The 21,467-nt window shown below is 34.2% G+C and overlaps 1 protein-coding gene across 1 annotated transcript in view; it reads right to left on the reverse strand.

Moving 5' to 3' along the window:
* Positions 1–18,491, reverse strand: part of LOC116032644 (callose synthase 10) — a 35,866-nt gene extending 17,375 nt beyond the window's left edge. Inside the window, exons 1-27 of the mRNA XM_031275310.1 lie at positions 18,062–18,491; positions 17,651–17,748; positions 17,124–17,287; positions 16,017–16,140; positions 15,684–15,794; positions 15,221–15,346; positions 14,025–14,114; positions 13,208–13,305; positions 13,000–13,117; positions 12,247–12,375; positions 9,013–9,089; positions 8,852–8,933; positions 6,730–6,822; positions 6,497–6,599; positions 6,273–6,396; positions 6,002–6,188; positions 5,856–5,908; positions 4,693–4,753; positions 4,522–4,603; positions 3,814–3,863; positions 3,086–3,172; positions 2,883–2,968; positions 2,393–2,420; positions 2,117–2,214; positions 1,917–1,998; positions 1,666–1,826; positions 862–982 (exon numbers count right to left, since the gene is read on the reverse strand). Coding sequence (XP_031131170.1) covers positions 862–982; positions 1,666–1,826; positions 1,917–1,998; positions 2,117–2,214; positions 2,393–2,420; positions 2,883–2,968; positions 3,086–3,172; positions 3,814–3,863; positions 4,522–4,603; positions 4,693–4,753; positions 5,856–5,908; positions 6,002–6,188; positions 6,273–6,396; positions 6,497–6,599; positions 6,730–6,822; positions 8,852–8,933; positions 9,013–9,089; positions 12,247–12,375; positions 13,000–13,117; positions 13,208–13,305; positions 14,025–14,114; positions 15,221–15,346; positions 15,684–15,794; positions 16,017–16,140; positions 17,124–17,287; positions 17,651–17,748; positions 18,062–18,269 — 2,841 coding nt within the window. The 5' untranslated portion in view covers positions 18,270–18,491. The remainder of the gene's footprint in view (positions 1–861; positions 983–1,665; positions 1,827–1,916; positions 1,999–2,116; positions 2,215–2,392; positions 2,421–2,882; positions 2,969–3,085; positions 3,173–3,813; positions 3,864–4,521; positions 4,604–4,692; positions 4,754–5,855; positions 5,909–6,001; positions 6,189–6,272; positions 6,397–6,496; positions 6,600–6,729; positions 6,823–8,851; positions 8,934–9,012; positions 9,090–12,246; positions 12,376–12,999; positions 13,118–13,207; positions 13,306–14,024; positions 14,115–15,220; positions 15,347–15,683; positions 15,795–16,016; positions 16,141–17,123; positions 17,288–17,650; positions 17,749–18,061) is intronic.
* Positions 18,492–21,467: the final 2,976 nt, after the last annotated feature.

Consider the following 21,467-nt stretch of genomic DNA (forward strand, 5'->3'; position numbering starts at 1 on the left):
GTTAATTTAGTAGCAATTTTCATAAGAACATATCAGCATATGCAAATACAATGCTCCTCCAAAAAAAATGACCAGAGGCAGCAAAGAGAATTACATGCAACTGGGAATAAACAGAATAAATTTGGAGGTACATCCATTGAAGTAACTATCATTCAAAGGGAATAGTGTTCTTGAAAGCCCACATTACACCCATAAAATAAACTGCAGCTGAATTTTAAGACCATATAAAGCCTTTGATCTCCAGGAAAGGACTATGCCCAAAGTAATTTCTATCATGCGTACTGCGTCTAAGGTGTAGCTTAGTGGTAAGCAACACCCTTTCACTAGCAACAGAAGTCTTAGTTTCAAACACCACCTCCCCCATTCCCAATCAAATGTACCTAAAAAAATCCCAAGCCATCCCTAACTCAAATAATCCTCCTTGTTAGAATCTAAGATTGGGCTGTCATGCACATGGGCCAAACCACACTAAAAGATTGAATCCAATCAACTAGCTAGTCTAACCTATGGCCTTATAAACCCATATGTTTCTCTCTTACTTTTCAATGTGAACTCTTAACACTCCTATAATGCGTAAACAGGGGAAATCTAACTGGAATTTGCGATACGATGGCCAGAAACGGTCACAAAATAGATAGGGAATTTCACTTTTCACCCCATTAAGAACCTAGAGGAGTAAAATATCTTTTCCAACCCTGTTTCTTTATCCATTAATTAACATGAAAAGAATCAGAAATTGGACCACTTTAATTGGCCAGCTCTTTCTAACAAGGAATACTAAGCACAAGTGAAAACAAACAATCCATATAAAGAAATAACATTTCCAACAGGTATATAATCAAAAGGGAAAGGGACAGTTACCAAAAGTCCAGTTAGTGCTGCCAGTTTTGACAATACATTTGGGAGTTTTGTAAGTGTCAAAGCTGTGAAAAGGGAACCTTCTGAAAGACTATTGTTGATCTCTCGGTATATTCTTTCAACCCTGATAAGAAGAGAGCACAGAAGAAAAAACCCCAGAACTTGAAATACTCTCTCAAATTAGATGGCAAATAAAGACACAGATTAACAGCACATTTGACACATGGAATTTGGTCGGAAATGGAAAAGTACTCTCAAGAATAAGCCTATTCCACCATTTGTTAACTCTTTATTATAAGAGTAGTATTACCAGGATGAGTTATTTCCCTTACTTGGGGAGGGTTTGATATTAGGCTGATCCTAAGAACTCAAGAATTCTCTTATAATACTTCAATTCTCCTCATTTAATTAAAGCATAAATAAATAAATATTACGCATGTTAGTGAGTGTGTGTGTATCATCCATCATATACACACACACAATCATACTTACAAATATCTAACTATATATTTATTTTTGTGTGCGTATACATATACATAAATATTTATTTATATATTTACATATGTAATAATTGTGATAGGTGTATTTTTGTCTTTAGAATGATTATTTCATTTCTATACCTTAAACCAACCAAACACTATAATAGAATTCCTAAAGTTCTTCCAATGAAACAAACAATGGAATAAGATTTCTATTGCTAGTCTATTTCATTCCATATGCAATAGGATTTCTATTCACTGAAATTTCATTCCATGAACCAAGCTATAAAATTTCACTTATTAAATACAAAAGATACAAGAATCGCACCAAAGCCTCCCTTCTCCATCAACTAGAGAATATAAAATCTTTTCGATACTGTAATAACACTCCTGAACAGCATAGGCCATGTATTCATCCTTGCATATTCTGTTCCAAAGATCAGCTTGGGAATCTTTGCAATCTAAAGCTAAGTCAATTGCCAGCAAGATCTGAAATAGTAGTTTTCATTATGCAGAGAATTCCAAATAATAATTGCTGAACTATTAGGCAACCAAAAGAAAAACCTTAGCAGCTACTACCTTACTACTGAGTAGGAAAAGTGGCCATTGAACTAGTCTAAGACTTCCAGTGTTGCTGGGCATAGAAAGCAAATCCATTTCTCTAACAAAATACAGCACATAAAGAATAAGTTTTGATTTAAGACAATTCTGATAAAAAGATTCATAAGAGGAACACATAGATATATAGAAGAAAGAAGGCTTAGGCAGCAGTCACTTACCTATTACTAATAAAATCTTCTTCGCGCAAGCTTTTGATGATCTCATTCCAAAATGGAGAAAACAATGCTGCATATGCCTTGCTATCATCTTGAGAACTCTGTAAACACAATGTATAAAAGAAACAATTTATTTCCAATGTACCCAAAAAATAAAAGAACCATAAAGTGTGGAGGCTACCAAATCTCCCAGACAAAATAATAACAATAACAAAAGACAACTAAAAAGATAAAGGAGATTTGAAAAACTACAAGGATGAAGAAAGTAAAAGGCCAGACCTGAGAGGATTGTCCATCAAAAGGCATCCTGTAAAGTCACAAACAAAATGTTTCACTATATAGATTGGATATCAAGAACACACTTTTCTCAAAGATAAATATGTAGCATTTCATGTGACCAGAATGAGAAGAGTACCACAGTGAATTCATTGCAAAAGGATGTACTACCTACTGCTGATTCTATTATTTCATAATAACCATCATCATAAATATAAACAAAAAAAACAAGAAAAAAAAAAAAGAAAAAAAAGTAGCATCTACTCTTGATCCTAAAATTCTTAATAACCCTTCTGTCATTGAGATAACCCACAATTGAGATAACAAAGTAAAAAAGCATAATGAAGCAAACTGAGATGTTGGACAATAAAAAACTTTATGCACTTTCCAACAATGCATTTAGTCAACGGTGGGAAAAAGGGGGGAGGGGGGGGGGGGGGGGCAGAAACAATTATACAAATATGAAGTTAGCCAATCTCAAGATGATGATAACCTCTTTGCCTCAGGAGACACAAGATTCTTGGCAAATGCTTCAGGAAAGCTCTCAAAACGTTTATGAACCATTGCAATCGAACGTATCTGGGTAAAACCAAGTTTGGACAAACTTCAACTCATGTGAGCATAAAAAACAAACAAACTCAAAAAAATAACAGTGAACTGCTGCTAATTTCTGAAATAGGTGAGAGCAATTTAAACCTCTCCTAACCGAGCCCGTGCTCCAATTACACCACCAACAATGGCAGATAGCAGAGTGTACCATATGTGAATATCCATAAGATAAATCTAGAGAAATAGAGAAAATCAGTGCTTGATAATGTGTATATAGTACATGAAAGAAGATTCAGGATCAAACTGGAAGAAACAGAAGAAATAAAAAAAATGAAAGCACATTGTCATGGAGAAATATTAGGATAACAGAGCCTAGAATTGTAGTACTTGAAACCATTACTATTAAAAGGAATGAAAACTAGGCTATTAAATTCTGATAAGAAGTAAGGATTCAAGACAAACCAAAAGCATGATAGGCATTAAAATTATTTGAATTAAGATATGATATACTCCAAAATTGTGATTCTTTGACTAACATCATTCACGTCAATAATGACGCACCTGGTACCAATTACATGTGGATAACAATAATGTCAGAGAAAAATCCCAAAATATAGACAATGGTACAACTATCACAGGAACAATGTTCAATACACTAATGTTGTATGATATTCTAACAGTTGTAAATTTCTCTGCATTTGGGGATTTTGCTCTAGAATTGTCGCTACCTATACCTACCATTTTTTTTGCTATCTTAGCTAAAGTATAATAGATGCCGAACAAAAATTTCTTCCAGGACAGAGGCCTTTAAAAGTTATACTAAGAACAAGTCAGTCTAACAGAATGTAGCAAATCAATCCATAACAATCACTTACAGCAATAACAGGAGCCCACAAGCTGACAATGGTCAATGCATTATTATTATCTGCCATTAGAAACACAAGTTATCAGGTTTCATTTTTATACCCGAAATGTTTCATTACTAGAAATAGGAGGTACAAAACAGGTAATAACTGTTCATGCTTACACTGAAGAAGCTTTAGTTAAAAAGAAAAACAAACAACACTAAGATACAAATATCTGACACACTGTGTACACTCCATTTATTTTTCCTAACCCCCAAATTCAATAGCAAACATATATTCACTTTTAATGTATATGTTTTTTAATTGAATTAATTAGAAGCAACACCAATTTGTTATGAATGCTGCATTCAAACAATGTACAACTGTATTTGCAGGCAACGGACATCACTGGATGTCACGGAACCCCAATATGGGTTTGATTGGTTTCTATTAGGATACAAGGTAAATGCATTTTAAAGAGCCATTGTAATACAAAAGAGTACTAAAATATCAAACTATCTCAATAGCAGAACACATCTGAGAAGTTTTGTTCCAATGCAATTGATGCTTTGTATCTGCATCAGAGAATCGGGCAAGAACAGACATTTGTTTCTCTCAAGATAACTTGTTACCAAGCTATGTTTTACAGCATAATACTTTATGACAGACTAGGATGGCTTTTGTTATTTGGAATATGGAGTACTTTACTAAAAAGTACCAAAATGAAGTGCAACTTACTCTTTGACACAAGATCATGCCATGAGTACGGCAACGAAGGAAGATGTCTAATTACCCTAGTAGGCTCAACCAAGGGTTTAATCTGCAATCATTAATTGACAAGTACATAATATGTTACGATCTCAAAAATCAAGCAAAGACACCAGTTGCAGGGAAAATGTAGTGACTTGCCTGAAGGAAGTAAGCAAAAGTAAATTTGCAAATGAAGATCACCAACCAGTAGAGCACGTACCTGCAGCAATAAAATACAATTTAAACAGATAAATCAAAAATGTACAAAACACAAAAGTTACCAAAGATCAATATCAGAATATTGAGTTACACACGAAAATCATACTATAAAGGATCAAAGAAATTCAGTTTACAATCCCTTATAGTAATTCACAAAATGAGGCTTTACATGCATAATATCAGAAAAAATCACCAGAAATCAAACACAGAAGAACATTGGCAATGATAGTGATATTATCCAGGATAATAAATGTAATTTTACGAAAGAAATTTCAGAAACTTGTAACAAAGATGCTCACAAAATTATAGATAACCAAGCACATATTTTTCTGACAATCAAGCACCTTGGGCTGAAGGAATATGGCTAAACACAGTAAACCCACACAAATCCAAATAGCTCTAAACTTGTATTTCCACACTTGTCAAACTTCATATTAAATCTGTAGCATAATCTGGAAAGTTTGGTTCCTTACTGCAACTGAACTTTTTCATAAGGGTCCATTCCAAGTAAATTGTTGATTATGCCAGAATGTTTAAGTTTATTATTAATCTAGCTGTCAATGTTTTAAAAATTTTCAATTTGATTTTAGTTTAATACCCATTTCTACATTCCACAACAAAATAAAACAATGGGCAATTGGCTTTACTTTTCCTCCACAGTGGGGTCAGTTATTGTCATTTAACATCCAAACAGCCCAATGAAAGTGACATACTAAGCACATATTTTGAACAAATTAGCAGATACCAATTTCATATAAATGATTTAGACAATATACACGTAAAAGACTAAACTAATACCAAATTAATGACAAATACACCTAGAGACTAGGAATACATAATTTACTGGTCAGAAAAATAATTTCACATGACTTTGGGCTAGGAGAAGAGTGAAAAACGCCATGGAACGACTGCTAAGGAGTCTGTCCGAGTTCAAAGACAGTCTTGATTGAACAGAACAACAGTTTCCTTGTCGAAAGGAAACCATTTTTTAATTAAAATAGTAATGTACAGTAACTAACATAAAGTGTATCTTCATGAAGAATTTTTTGAACAAGTAATAGTGCAAAAAAAAATTTGAAAATTTGAGAAGAGAGAGGATAAACTTTATATAGTCTGTGGTCTTCTCAACTAGGCCACGGCCAACAAAATATCGCTCCTGAAAAGAATTAATAATTCATTATTTCATTACTTGAAATGGTTCACAAGAAGTAAGGAGACAGTTTTAACGTTGCATGATGAAGAAAGCTACCTGATAAATCCACTTAAAAAATTGAAAGAATGATTGATCAGACATTTCCGAAAGAGTATGAGTAGCAGGGAACTTGGTTAGTAGCGCAAACACTATACGTATGCCTGCATATACACCCAATGCAAGGACGTATATGCGAAAATATAATGAGTCTGAGTTGTTTCTATTCCTTTCCTCTAAAAGTTTCCTGTAATTGCACAGCATCATAAAATAGTTTTAGCTTTCTTAGAGATGCCATTTAAGAACCTATGATTGAAGGTTAAAGACTCACAGATAAACATAGGTCACAAATGCTGAGCCAAAACCAGTCCAGAAAAACCTTATAACAAGTCTCGATATAGCCATGCCTCTTGCTGTACTATAAGCTCCAAACATAAGGAGAACATCTAAACAGCCTAGACAGACAACAAACAGAACAGTGAAAAGATGAAGAAAAAGAAGAAAGAAAATCATGTTTCACGTTTTATCACTCCATGATAAATTATGACAACTTACTCTCTATGAAATTCATAATTGCAAACGTTGGACCAACACTAAGCAGTGTTTTAAATGAGTTGAGATTTATTTTCTGATCACTGAAGGCCACAATAGTCAAAGCCTGAGCAACAAGAGAAGCAGATACCAAAAGGTTATGTTACACTGCTTTAGTCAACAAAACTAACATAAAGGTAAGGTCACAATATTATGCTTGTATAAATCTGTGCAAGATACATAATATAGATACTTGCCTGGAACATAACAACCAAAAATATCCACAAACGATGAAAGCTTCGGTACAAGTGTAGAAAAGTCCTATGTTCAACAAATGTGCTTTTACCGGTCTGAACAGTTCAGAACCAATAACAGCAAGGCAGTGTTAGAATAAGAAAGAACCTGATGCAGCAAAATTCAATAAAATAACAATTGAATGGTATTCAAGATGAAAAAATTAAGAAGTGCACAAAATCAATCAGTACCTTAAGCCTAAAATTTTTAAAATACACACAAAAATCTAGACAACACGTAATTTAAAGAAGAAGAAGATACTTCAAAAATTGTAAACTCGATAAAATGATGCAAGACAACCAATGAAACAAGCAAAGATAATAAACCCTAGAATCTTTGAATTATAAAAACAGATCATAGCATACACCTTCAATTATCCTTAGAATAAAGAACCAAACCTTTTAGCTAACTCCCTATGATAGGTCTAAATTCTGGATCATGTTAAAGCAGCAAAGAATAATTAACCTTATCTAGTTCCATTACCCTAGAGTAAAAAAATAAACCTTAGAACTACCGATTTTACCCTAAGAAGGCGGCTGACCAACTGGTCGCCTACTTTGGGGAAAAAGGCGATCGGCTACTGTCAAATGGTCACCGGTCAATTTTAGTCCCCAGAGCTAGTAAGAACATTGCTGGAACCCTAATGACCGACTATTACAAGTCTTTTTTTTTCAAGTTCCAAACACATAAGTAAAGAAGTTCAAATGTTGCACTACAACAAAGAAAACAGGGAAGTTTTTCACTTCTACAACCGGCTATTACAGGTCACTAACCGGTTTTTGGGCTTCAATGCATGAAAATGACATGTTAATGCGTTTAATTGCAACTTTTAAAAGTTAAGAGGTCTAATTGACTTTTCTTATAAAGTCCAGGGACATATTTGACCCTTTATCCAATAATAAATGACATCTTGTATGGTAGACAATCACACTCAGCATGTACCTAACATAAAAACAACAAACATACATCTTAACAACTAGTAATTTAGCAATTAACATACATCTTAATTAAGAGATTAAAGAACTGAATCTTGGAACCATCTCCATTTGATAGGTCTAACCCTTCATTTTAAAATAGCATTAGTAATTAACACTATCTCATTTTTTAGATTACCCCAGGATTCCCAGCAAAGAGGTAACCACCAAAAGAAGAAGAGGAAGAAGAAAAAGAGAAGAAGCAACAAGTGGTAACTTAAGACGGAAATATTATCTCACTTCAATATCTCAAACAATCTCAAAGAAACCACATAGTAACCAATCAAATTTCAGTTCTTCTAAAATATCAGCAGTGTGGTTGGTCAGGGTCGATCATAAGAATGTCTTGCGCTTAATCCATAATGATGCACAAAGAAGTAATGATGCGATTTCAAATTTAGAATAGAAATTACAACTCTGAAAAGGAAACTTTGGTTCAAATACTTGACACACCTATGGACTTTCATATAAACATACCATCAATAAAGCATGAAGGAGAGGTGTACAAGGATGCAACAGCAAACAAGGAGAATGAACTTAGAAAGGGGAAAGAAGAAGATAGAGGGAAACTCAACAAAGAGGAGCTAGATGGCAAAATAAATTGGTAGTTGTCAACTTCAACAATTTTAAGGTTCTTTTATTTTTATAATTTATAAATACACTTGCAGAAAGATGTTTTCAAAAACACACAAATTGACGGACCATTGGAGGTGTAAACCGTTAATAATTATAAAAAATAAATAAAAATTAAAAAAAAAATCAAATAAAACCAGGAAGGATGCGCTAAAGATAAAACTGGAATCACAAAGGTGGCTTTGGCTAGATTTCAACCATACTATCAGATCAATATCTCAAGACACTTGGGGAAAAACAAAAAGCCACTGTAAAATATATGCACAATCTCAACTTTTCATCTTCAAACTTAACATAGGATCATCATGAAATAATTCATATCAAGTAAAAAGTATGATAGTCCCTAATCAGGCTTCAAGAAGTGCAATTTAAGAGAATAAAATTATCATGCAGACCAGTAATAAAAGCACCAAACAACATTACTACAATTAAAATCTTACAGTTGGCAAGATTCAGTGAATAGAGAAGGAAAACTAACCCTTTTCCCTTTTCTAGGCCACAACAAAAATGATGAACCCTCCTTCTTAAAAGGCCAGCTCCACTCAAAGCATGCAGGTGACCTGCAGAGCAGTAACCACTGGGAATGAAATTGCAGGAGGAGGTCAAAAGTATCAGTTGATGATCACAAAAGATTCAAACCAAAAGTATTCATTGAAGTCATCATAATTCCGCCACTTTGAATGTGCAGCTTTTCCATTATTGTTGTTGGCAACTTCCTGCGTAGAAAAAGTAAATGATAAATGACACTAAAGATTGACAAAAATTAAAACATGGGTAGTACAATAAAGACAAGATCCACATAAAGTATGTCAACAACAATTTTCTTGATTTTCCAACATTAAAAGGTGTAGTTCTATAAAGAATAAATCAATGTGTTTTAGAGGGTCCCATCCATTTATGCCACACATATGGATGCAATCTAGGGAAAATTTCAAGAGAAAAGTTAAGGAAAATGGGAACACATAAACAATATAAAGGTCAAAGAAAACACTAGTTGCTAAAACTCTGTGGGGGCTCTCTTAAAATGATTGAATTACTTAGGTTGTTAAAAAGCATGGAGCATGATGCACTCTATAGCAGTTGTGCATATTTTTGGATATTGACCTTTCTAGAATTTCCAGTAATTATAAAATAAAATAAATAAGGTAGCTTAGCATATTTAGCAAAAATTAAAAATTCATACGAGTATTGAACACAAAGAGGTTACTTAGTTCAACTTCAACCTAAGCTTTAAAGGTTGGCCTCATTTGAATCCTTTAAGCACTTTATTACTCTTATAATCTACGATTGGACCAAGGTTACTCAACTAGGCAGTAATCCACATGGGTTAAATAACACTAAAAGACCAAATCCAATCAATTAGCTAGTCTAACTCATGGTCTTATAAAGCCATATGTTTCTCTCTTATTTTTCAATGTCCGACTCTTAACAATTACCATTTTGTTCTTCAGAGTAATTCAGTGTATACCCCAAAAACTTTCCAAAAAATATTCTAACAGCCAATGCATATGTAGTTTAATAGAATAATAAATAAATTTAACCTTGTTTATATGTAGCTTGTTGCAAAAAGTGTAAAATAATATGCACATTTGAGTTTATTCCTGTTATAAAATGATGTTCTAGTCAATTTAATTTAATAGAATCCATTACTTCAATTCAATTTTATTGTGTACAAGATTTTGCAGAAAAAACATGGTTAAAAAAATAGCTAGGCGTTCATCGGGCGCTCGAGGGGTGCCTAGGCGGGGATTAATCGGCACCTAGGCGCCCGTGTATTTTTTATTTTTTAAAAATTTGTATATATATGTTTTAACTTTTAAGACTTGATAATTATAAATTATTTAATATTTTAATAGTTAATACTAAAATATTACTTGTAAATATTAACCTAAAAAAGATCTAGAGTTTGAACAATTTAGGGTTATTTCACTCAAAACGATATCGTTTTTAGTGAAATAATCCATTTTAAACAAATGTAAACAATAGCTAATCAGCCGACTAGGCGACCTAGTCGGTGCCTAGGCGGCTTAGCCGGTGCCTAGTCTGCGGCCGCCTAGACCACCGATTATGGTGATACGCTAGGCGGCCGACCAGCGCCTAACGCCTAGGCGGCAATTAATCGGTGCCTAGGCGGGAATTTTGCAACACTGAAAAAGACCAGAAAATCATGCATTACAACTCAGTTTCTTTTCAAAATGTTACACCTTTAACTCAATCTTGCATATAGAAAGGTATGTGTATTAAATTCTCATTAGACCTTCAGTATGCATTGTTTATAAATACACAAAAAATAAACAAATAAATAAATAAACAAAAAGAAGTTAAAGATGAGTATAATATGGTAAATTAAAACTACTATATAATTCTATAATGTGGATAAAAGTTTTAAATGAGCTTCAAAAGTTTCTAATTTATCACAAAGGTGAAATTTGAACTAATAAAAATTCAACAGTTATGAAATTAACTGTTAGAAACTTTTTACAGATTAAATGGAATTACTTGGAAGAATATAATGATTATAAAAGGTTAAAATATTTAAGTAAAACTAGGTATTAAAACTCAGTGTGTCAAGGTGCAATTTATGAAAAAGCATGGCATCCAAGTGAAACTGTCAAAAACCTCAGGAAATCCAAGTGAAGTTCTCCCATTTACAAAAATGGTTGTGTAGTGGTTTAATTGCTTTAGTGAAGTTTGAAAGTGTCATGGAAGAGAAGTAAGCTAGTGTCTTGGTCGCAGACTCTAGTCCAAAAATGTAGTCTAATTTATTACTTCGGAGTCCAGACATAGGCATAATAGCTATTCTGTGAATTGTGATAATCAAGATGTGCTTCTCCCCAGAGTTATGTAATACGACTAATAGGAGTAATTCCTAGATCTGTTTTCACTCATTCCCTTAAATACTGTTGAGAGAGAGAGTTTTTGCATATCTATGTAGTGGAAAAGGTATGTACAGTGCCCAACTTACATGGATAACGATCTAGTTGCCCTGAGCTATCACTGCTCTTACACTACAAGGATTAGCATTTTAAATTCAACAAATTCAATTTTCAATGGCCTCAACTTATTTTCATAAACAGCATTCATCATTCCTGAAGTACTCTCCAATTCTCTTCATTTTCCTCCTTCATGTACATCAAAGCACCACCCACCCTGTTGGACAACATTCAGCCCACCTTGTGTAATATTTTCCCAGGAGACAACAGACCCATAAAGTGAACAAAAAAGTTCAAATCATACCAGTCATCCAAGCTTTGAGATTCTTGCAATTATTTAAGTCCTCTAACCTCTATTAAGCACAAGAGCCAGTAGCAACAAAAGATTAACAGACCATAGGGGAAATGTCTTTGATAGGTCAATTACAACCCCAACTAATCAAAGCAGCTTACATGCTATGGGGCATCAATTGATTAATCTAGCCAACAAGAATATGAAGAAATAATTAACCTAAATATGCTATAAGCATGCCCAGATAACTATCACTAGGTTCAGGATGATCAAGTCTTGGCAACAAGCAATCAATTATAAACTCCATTTATCCACTCTAGCATTCTACAGGAAATGTGCTACAACTTACTTAGCTATATTTTTCAAACCATATCTGGAACAGTCACAGACTCACACCAATACTAAAATTTGTTCTTACAATTCAAGGGCATTAAGGCTACAAAGATGTGGTACTTTTCCATTTGGTTTGAGAGGAACTCACCTACAAATGGTACAAGTAGCACAACAAGAGAGCAGAAACGCTTCATGTTTGTGGGTGTCATATATATAATATATTCCTATTTAACTGATTACTTTGTTTTATGCTCAAATCTGAAATACAAGAAAAAAAAAACATGAAATCAACAAAAATAGTAAAGATTTACTCACTTTTGTCATCGTTTCATATATGGGACAGATAATTTGCTCCAGGAACGAAACAGAACCATTTTCACCAGTACAACTTGCAGCAGGATAAGCTTCTCCATGATCCAATATAGCATCTAATTCCCTAGCCATCTGCACCAGACAAGTCAGCTTAGAAAGTCTTAAGAGAAACACTTGATTAACAAAACACAGAATATGAACTCTGACCTATGAAGGTTTAAAATGTTTCAATGCAATGCGCTTCAAATAACTAATTAAACAACTCCCCCCCCCCTCTTGAAATACATGAATGTTAATTCACCAGCTGCCATGCCTGGATAGCAATTCCATAAATCCTCTTTTTTAATCTTTTAATGAAACTCAACAATATGGAGCTGAGATTGTGTTCATCTATGTTTCTCATCTTTTAAGATGACCCACATCACATTTATTAAGATTATCAATTTCCAGATTTAACACCATGAACACATCCTGTAAGCAGTTCTGCAAGGGATTAAAGAATAATTTCAAAAGTTAAGATTTTGGGGGTTGTGGAGATAGTCATAACTATCAAAAAAGTGCTTTTAGCCAAGAAGACTAAAGAACATTTCTATTCCATAAAAAACCCGAAGTTATCCTGTACAATCAAAGACATCCCTTACAAGATAAATAGTCTGGGGTTGGAAGATGTTTCTAGACATTTGCATACAAATCCAAAATAAAATAAAATCAAACATTCCAAGAGCAAAAGCTACACAAATAGCATCACACACTTACATGGTGGAATATGTAGCAGATGCACTCCGGTAGAAAACGAACATTTGCAGCTTCACCCCATATGCAGAAGTAGAGGGACACCAAAAAAAGTTTTCTATCCCTGTTAATAGCTTCCAGTCTATCCAAATAACATTTCATATGAAATTAGAACTTAATGGTTTGACATATATATATATATATATAATTGAGAAGAAGCAGAACAACTCACTTATTCCACACAAGGCGAATGCGTAAATATCTACACCACTTGATGTAATTGTCAAGGACCTTCAGAAAGACCTCTGTGATAACTTTTTCATCTATTTTCTAACCCAAAAAAAAATCATAATAAATTGCAAAGAGTGATCAGTTATAACTCAATAAATATTCCAATTATAACAAAGCAAAATGAATGCACACAATAAGCCCAGCATAGAGCTAAGGCACGACAGAAGATGTCAAACAAAGTGGAAAGAATAATTACTAGGAATTGAGAAGAGGAGAAAGCTAAGAACAGCAGCAGCTCTTTTTCCACATCCATTCATAAACTAAAACACTTTATAAACTAATTGATTCATCCTAAGAAATATGGTTCAAGTTTTAGAGCATACGAAAGTTGTCACAAAAAGTACACTTGGGACATAGTACATGCCCAATGAATAGTAGTAAGCATTGACATAACTTTGAAACTTCATTACTAACAACTCCAAGCTTGCATCCCATCTTTACCAAAATCCATTCCCTTCATAGTAAGATAAGCTAAATAGTTCTAGCCTAATGTGAGGAGATTTATGTGGCACAAGAATTCAAAACAATGTTAATCTTGATGTGACATTTTCCATATGTTTTAACACTCTAAGTCATAATCTCTCTTATTAATGGAACTGATCATTTATTCCATGAAAGGAGCATTTAACTTCCACCGTAGTGATATGAAAAGAATTTGCATGTTTATGACAGCAAAATTCACCCTCAACTTGTGTGTAGAACATCAAAAGTTAGGAAGTAGATAATCAAAAGTAAAAGTTGGGCCATCAAATACTCACTGGATCAGCCCCATCAGGAATACCAAGCCGTGATTGCATATTGGCTACAGTGAGAATAACATTCTCACGCTGATTCCTTATGTTGTCTTTCTGAGAAAAAAATATATGTATTAGGATTATATGAATCTGGAAGAAGAATAAAAAATACCTAAGATCTTTTTTCCAATGAAAAAGAAAAATCAAAAACAAAAATCCATGGCGTGGATTTCAGTGGATAACTGGATATGTATAGTTTAATTAGGCTACAGGCTTAAGTACTTAACTTATGCATTTCAGTTACATACTAGGAATCTATTTCAAAATTTCACTTGTCTATACCAAAATTTATGTCCAGAAACATAGCAAAACATATTAGAATTAGAACTTAGAATTTTCCATAAAGTCAAATTTGCATATCCGTCTAGGTATTCGGTATTTTTTTCATTTGTATGTATATATGTATCACGTATGTATACTTACACACATAAATATATATCCACACACACAATATATATATATATATATATATATATGAATGTATGTTGTGTCAGTAAGTATGTTTGCCTGCATGTATATCATATATATGCATCTATGCATATGTATATGTGTGTAAAAAAAATGGGTATTTTTGGTATTATAAAAAATAGTTGTTATACTTGAAAAAGCAGGAACAGCTAATACCATTGAACTGATTGAAGGTCTAGAATGGCTATTCCCAATAGCTCATTACAGAAAATATAAAAGAACCAATGCAGAATATGCCTATTTTGCACTGACCTATTCCGTGAACCAAACTTCCTGGAACTGTTTTTAGGAATATGCTCATGACTGAATTCTATAGTCAAACACCTTAATTTAATAATAAGTCATTAATACTAAAGAGTCCATTTACAACATCTGGTGTCAAAAGAGTACTACTGCCACGTGGAAGAAATTATCAATTTGCATTAAAAGCCTTCAATGGCACAATGATCAATAGAAGCCTTGCATTCAACATAACTCCACCAAAAGGAATGGCATATTTGAAAATAATAATAATAAATATAAATAAAACATTAGAAATGTATTATTGGCTTTATTGCTCTTATTTGCTCACATCAATACTTCATTTCAAGTTTACTTGAGGTAAATAAGAAAGAAACCTTTCGGTTTGACTTCAATATCTGAACACAAAACTTTATAGAGGTACACATTAGGGATGTTAAAAACCAATATACCTGAAAGCCAAAGACATATTCTAAAAGATCAAACATGTCCAAATCCCTTTGTCCAGAAATTTCATAATTGGATGGCAGTCGAGGAAAATGTTCTCCATATCTAATTGCTGATATTGCACCCCTGACCTACACAGGATACTCAACACAAAGACCAAGTAAACACACAAGTAATAGCAGAAAGTAACATACTGATAATTAGTAAAGCCTCTCAAACACAGCCGAGATGGCAGGGTTTCTGTCTGTCTTAATAGAAAGAATGTCAAGGAGCATGGAATTGCACCAAGGCAGAAATTAAGAACAGTATCATTTTGTCTATATGGGCACATGTACAAGTATAAGTTGATTTCAGGAAACTCAGATAAGCTAGCAGCCTAGCACTAACTGCACATGTCATGCCCAAATATAGCAAGAAGTCAATAACTCATACAATTGGGAAGAATTCAAATCATTATCGTTTACTTACTTCTGGAAAAAATCCAATAGCATTGGTGAAAGATGTTGCTTCAAGAGGAATAATATTGTATGGAGTGAGTTCTCCTGATAAAGTCGTGTCTGAAGCCTTTATCCTTCGTAACTGATCAAACCATCATGTGGGGGGGAGGAGGAAGTTGGTCAAACTCATAGCAAGACTATGATAAAGTAATTTAGCCGATTCTCTTCAATAACAAATTGTTGAAGAGAAAAAATTAAGAAAAATGACATTTAAATGTCAACACATTAAAGACAATAATTTGGTGTGACAAAAATCTTGAGACAGAAACCGCTTTCAGAGATGCACAAATCAAGGATACTATACCTCATCCATAATAAGTTTTACCACACCCTCTGGAGCAGCATCTTTGCTTAGTGCCTCCATCACTTCAACTAGTGCCCTCAAAGTAGCAAATACCTTCCTCATTTCTGAAAACCTAAGTCCTAACCTGAAACAAGTATATATCAACCAGAAAAAAAAATTAAAAAATAAAAAGCTAAAGCTAAAGCTAAAAAGAAAACAAAAACAAAAACAAAAAAAAAACAAAAACAAAAAAAAAACATTAAAAAAAAAACATAAAAAGGACTTACCTTGAACAACAATAACCTGGAAAGTTTCCAGATCAGTAGAACAAGAGTTCATAATATGAAAATATCTAGTGCTACATTAGAAACAAACAGTAATAATGCTACTTCCAGCTAAGTTCTACAACAATTTGATGCCCAATAATGCCAGAAAAGAAAAATATTCTTATTTTTAAAGTACTAAACTTATTCATCGAAACACTTCATGTTCAAAGGATCCTTTATGGTAACTAAGGACCAAAAACCTTAAGGCAAATGTAGATTGAAATCATTGAATGCACCATTAATAACTAACTTTAATTGGAACACTTCATATTTAAAAGAATCCTAACGCAACTGTAAATTTAAAGCACTACTAGCGAACTCTCTTAAGGTGACCATGGATGAATAATAACCAAGCACATAATGTGGCGAAGACAATCTACAAGATCGTAATAGTAACACATACACAATAGAAAGTAGAAACGTTTGATTAGATCATTTACTTATTCATATATATAAATGCAGTGTGTGTGTGTGTCAAAATTGGTTTAATTCTTTGCTTTTTATCAAATAATGTCTGAAATTAAGTATCCCTAAATGCTCCGTTTCTCAACTTTCGATGAAACTTATGGGAAGTGAAGTGCACAGTGATGGAGGAACATAAAATAAATTAGAATATATCTTCCATCTTGATCAACTTCCTTTTAAGGCTATAATGCCAGCAGCAAGAGTCAGCTGCTAAATGTGGTTCTTGTAAAAGCAATGTAGATGAATCTCTGTGTAATGACATGAAGTATCTAGCCTGTGAAACTGTATTGACATTGGATACTTGACAAAGAACCACAAAAGCAGTAAAAATACTTACTCTCCAAAATTTGCACTAAAATTCCCAGATTCACGTAACTGTTGCTCCTCTCTCTGGATATCATCCACTCTGTTTCGCCGTTTATATTGTTGATAAAATTCCCACAATCGTTCAATATCACGATTCCGATCTATTTGAGCCCCATCCCTCCTGGCAAGTTTTTGCTGAATAAAATGGTGTAAATTATAAATCACAGATTGACTAGCAAAGGAAGTACTAGATTATCAGAAAACAAGTGAATATACAATAAGGGAAATAGAAGAATCCAAACAGATTATGTTTGATGATAGTATAAAATTGATCAGTTTGCCATTCATATATATTAGTTGATAAATTATTGTTAACAAGTTCATCAATATATTTTTCAATAAATATTTATAAAAAAAAAATTAGCAATATTTGTTAATAAATATGATTGATGGATACACGCTTATAATGTTCTGGGACAGTAAAAAGCCCAAGCATGAAGCACCTTGTTAGTGTAATATCCATTTCATATGACAACTAAAATTTCAGAGTTGGGTTACCTTAATAACAGACATTAAGCCAGTCTTAAACTGAAGAACACCTCTGCCATCACTGTTGGGATCCAAATTTTGTGACATGGAATATGCCTGCTCACACACTAATAGAAATAAACTAAGCTCAATAACAATTGGATATTTACTTTCACTGTTTGATAAGTAACAATCAGAGTTCTCAATGTAAGAGGAATTCAATTGCCATTCTTATCATAACATAAACCCTAAATAGAGTAGCAATAGATAATGCAAGAAGCTTTACAGCATTACTATGCATATGGCTTCAAGAATTACTATTCAAAAAGAAAAAAAAAAAAAAAAAAAGTATGCAGAAGTATACAATATGGAGGGATTAAGTACAGGAAATCAAAAAGGCCAGCAAACTGCCTAAACTAGTCTGAGAAATGAGAGACTCACAAATTCTTGCGACATTGGGGTCCTCGTCTTGAATCTCATCGGCGGCTTGAAGAATGGCATTGATATTAGTGGAGCGCTGGAGTGAATCAGGGACGGAACCTGCGATGCCACTGGGAGTCCTCCCGTGTCCGGGACCGCTCTGCCGGAGCTGCTCCCTACGGAGCGTGGCTCGAACCAACCGCTCCCAGTTCTCGTAAACCCTAGACATCTTCTTTCCTCTAACTAAGAAGCCATAAACCCTACCACCTTATAGACGTAACCCAAGCTAAAAATGAAGAATTTGGAAATGAGAACCTCAACTCAGCTCGGATTCAGTATACACATACGATGTTCAAGATCTGATATCAGTTTGAATTTGGATGCACTGATGCAGAAAAAAAGTCCTTCGGGTTTTGGGTTTTTGTTTTTCACTGTTTGAACTTGGAAAGTGCCTTTGAAAGTGCCTTCAAAAGAAAAAAACTTGGAAAGTGCCTTCAACGCGTTAGATTCGTGGTAAAGGAATTCGCAGGAAATGACCGTTTGGACCTTATCATTCATTTGAATTTGCCTAGATACGTGCAATTATGATGAGCTTTTGACTCAAATGGGCAATTTTTGAAGGCATTAAACAAACAAAAATAAGATATTTTTAAATTTTGGATAATTCTCTAAAAAATTTGTTCGAGACTTATGTTTCTGGTTAAAAACATATATTCCAATCAAGTTTCTCACTTTTTTAAAAATTTTTTTTTTTCTATTTAGTACTTGAAACGTAAATCCGACTTGTGTTTTGCGTGAAGATGTAAGCCAAACGCAAGTCCCGCGTTGTATTTTTCTACGCCACAAACGCAAGTCCTACTTGTATTTGTGAAAGAAAATTAAAAACATAATTCATTCTTCTATGTTCTGTGTGTAACCCGGAGACAGCCGCTAACACTCGAGAAGATAACTCGTTGCAGCGATGAAACGACTGTCATCGTCCCAACAATATCGCGGCGGCAGCAAGCTATCCAGCACTGCTAAATCGATCTCAAAAAGCTCATCTTCTTCTTCTTCATCCTCCAAAAATATTTAAACGGAAGTTGTAGTGGGTGAAGCTAGCTAGTACCATAACAATGGAATAAATGAATGGGTAAATATACGAAGTGTGTATATTGATGGATACCCCGATTAGGGTACCCGACCCGAGAAGACCAATACTTGGAACTCGTTGGCTGATCGAGCGGGGAACGAATATGTAGCCTAGGTTGTGTAAATCTGTGTGGCTCAGTCCAAGTAGGCAGTCAGGAGGTGGTACCTGACTGGGTGCATACCAAAAGGCAGTTACCTCGCGCATAATTAGGGATTTGAGGCGAGATATGGGGTTGTTGCTGATAAGTGCCAAAGATACCTATAGAAAATGGTCTAATTAGGGGTAATTGGTGATACTTTGTTGCCCATTTGTGATCAATTTGTGTTGTATAAAGCTCTAATGTGCTAACTCTTGCAAAACTCTATCACATTGTATGCTTGGAAAGATTTCTTATAGGGTTAAAGGGAACCAATGGTTAGATGAAGAAGCAAGAGACAACTCAATGGTTAGATGATGGAGACAACTCAAACTAGCTAAGAGAAAGAGAGATAGAACTATAGGGTATGCTAACATGCTCGCGACAGGCTCTACTCCATACCTAAAATCATAAGTTAAAACAATTAGCGAATATTGCTAAGTAAACCCCACTCCAACACGTAAAGGTACATAATATACTTTTGATATTCAATATAAGTTTTGAGACTGACATATAGCATATGCACACATCCACTAGCCAACTCTATGGAATGTTTTCAAAAGACTTATACACCACAATAGCATTAAACATTTAAACATGAGATCAACACACGAAAGAGATATAAGACCACTACAAGGCTCAAAACTCAAAAAGGTATCATGACGAGACATAACCACAATACTTAACAAAAGAGTACCGCAAGTGCAAGCTCTCTCAAGAGTATTTAGAGATACAAATGTAAGCAAAGAAAGAGATCAATCCACAAAATACCAATCCACCATGATACACTCTCATTTGTACCTATTTTAATTGTGTTTTTATGTATGTTTTATAGTTATTTGTGTGTTAAAATGTTGTCTCCAATGTTTATTTCCTTGTTATTTTATTTAAAGTGGTATAATGCTTGGTTTGAGTGTCTTTGATGTGTTTAGTGGTGCATTATAACCATTTTGGAGCAAAAAGCCAATGCAAAGGAACCAAAAATGTTGGAGAGCCAAAAATCAGTTCAGAGTACTATTCACCGCGGATTCTCGCCGCGGCGAGCCTATTCTCGCCATGGCGAGAGTACTGTTCACCGGACTCTCGCCGCGGCGAAAGTCCTAGAATCTGGACAGCGGATTCAGCGCAGAAATTCCCATTTTGTCCCTGATTTGGATCCCACTATATAATGCTTCATTTCTCTCCAAACCCTAGAGTTGGCTGCTGGTTCTTGTCAGAAAAAGAGGAAAAAGAACAAGGAAAAGAAGCTTCATCATCTCCAAAAGCCAAAGAAGAAATCATCACAACTTTTGAAAAGGAGATCAAAGAAAAGAGCTTGGAGGCATCATTTGGGAGAATATCTTCCTTTCTCTTTTCTATTTTGAACTTTATTGAATATTTGTTGGATCTATTTTAGCCATGTTAGGCTAAACTTTCTTTTGGGATTTTTGGGTATAAAAGTGTTTATGAACCTATGTGCCTAGTTCTTATTTTGTTTTAATGAAATATCTATTTGGGTTTATTGCTTGTGTTGCAATTGTGATTTATGTTATTGATACTTGTAATTAGATGCATATGATTGCTTGTACCCTTGCTAGATTTGTCTATGAATCAAAGAGCACCCGCAATTGCACTTGACTATTGTACCTCGAGAGAGGACAATTTAGTTAAGGGATATATTGTGAATAGCTCACGAGAGTGAGTATTCCAATTGTGAATAGCCCACGAGAGTGGGTATTCCATTTATTGCTTAGTTCCGATTTTAGATTGTGAGTAGCTCACGAGAGTGAGTATTCCAATTACCGTATTTTGGGTTTGAGTTACGAGAGTAACCTTTCCCTTTTAGATGGCAATTCTCCACACTTGTTTAACCCAAATAATTATTTCACTTTAGATTGGCACTAGGTGATTAAACACTTCAACTCCCAAAAATCCCGCTTTTACCTCTTTGAATACAAAAACCCGTTTGCCTTGTTTTAATTATCTTGTTTGCATATTCATAGATAATCATCCATTGTTAACGTAGGAATAGCTTCTTGCGAATATAATTAGTAACTAGTGCTTGATACCCCACTTCCCTGTGGTTCGATAACCCCGGAATACTCCGGGTATTTGTATGTGGTTTTATGCTACGACCACACCACATAGTCCACCGATCACATAACGTGTAGTCATTATAA

The sequence above is a fragment of the Ipomoea triloba genome, chromosome 10 (genome assembly GCF_003576645.1).
Source record: "Ipomoea triloba cultivar NCNSP0323 chromosome 10, ASM357664v1".
NCBI classification, from domain to species: Eukaryota; Viridiplantae; Streptophyta; class Magnoliopsida; order Solanales; family Convolvulaceae; genus Ipomoea; species Ipomoea triloba.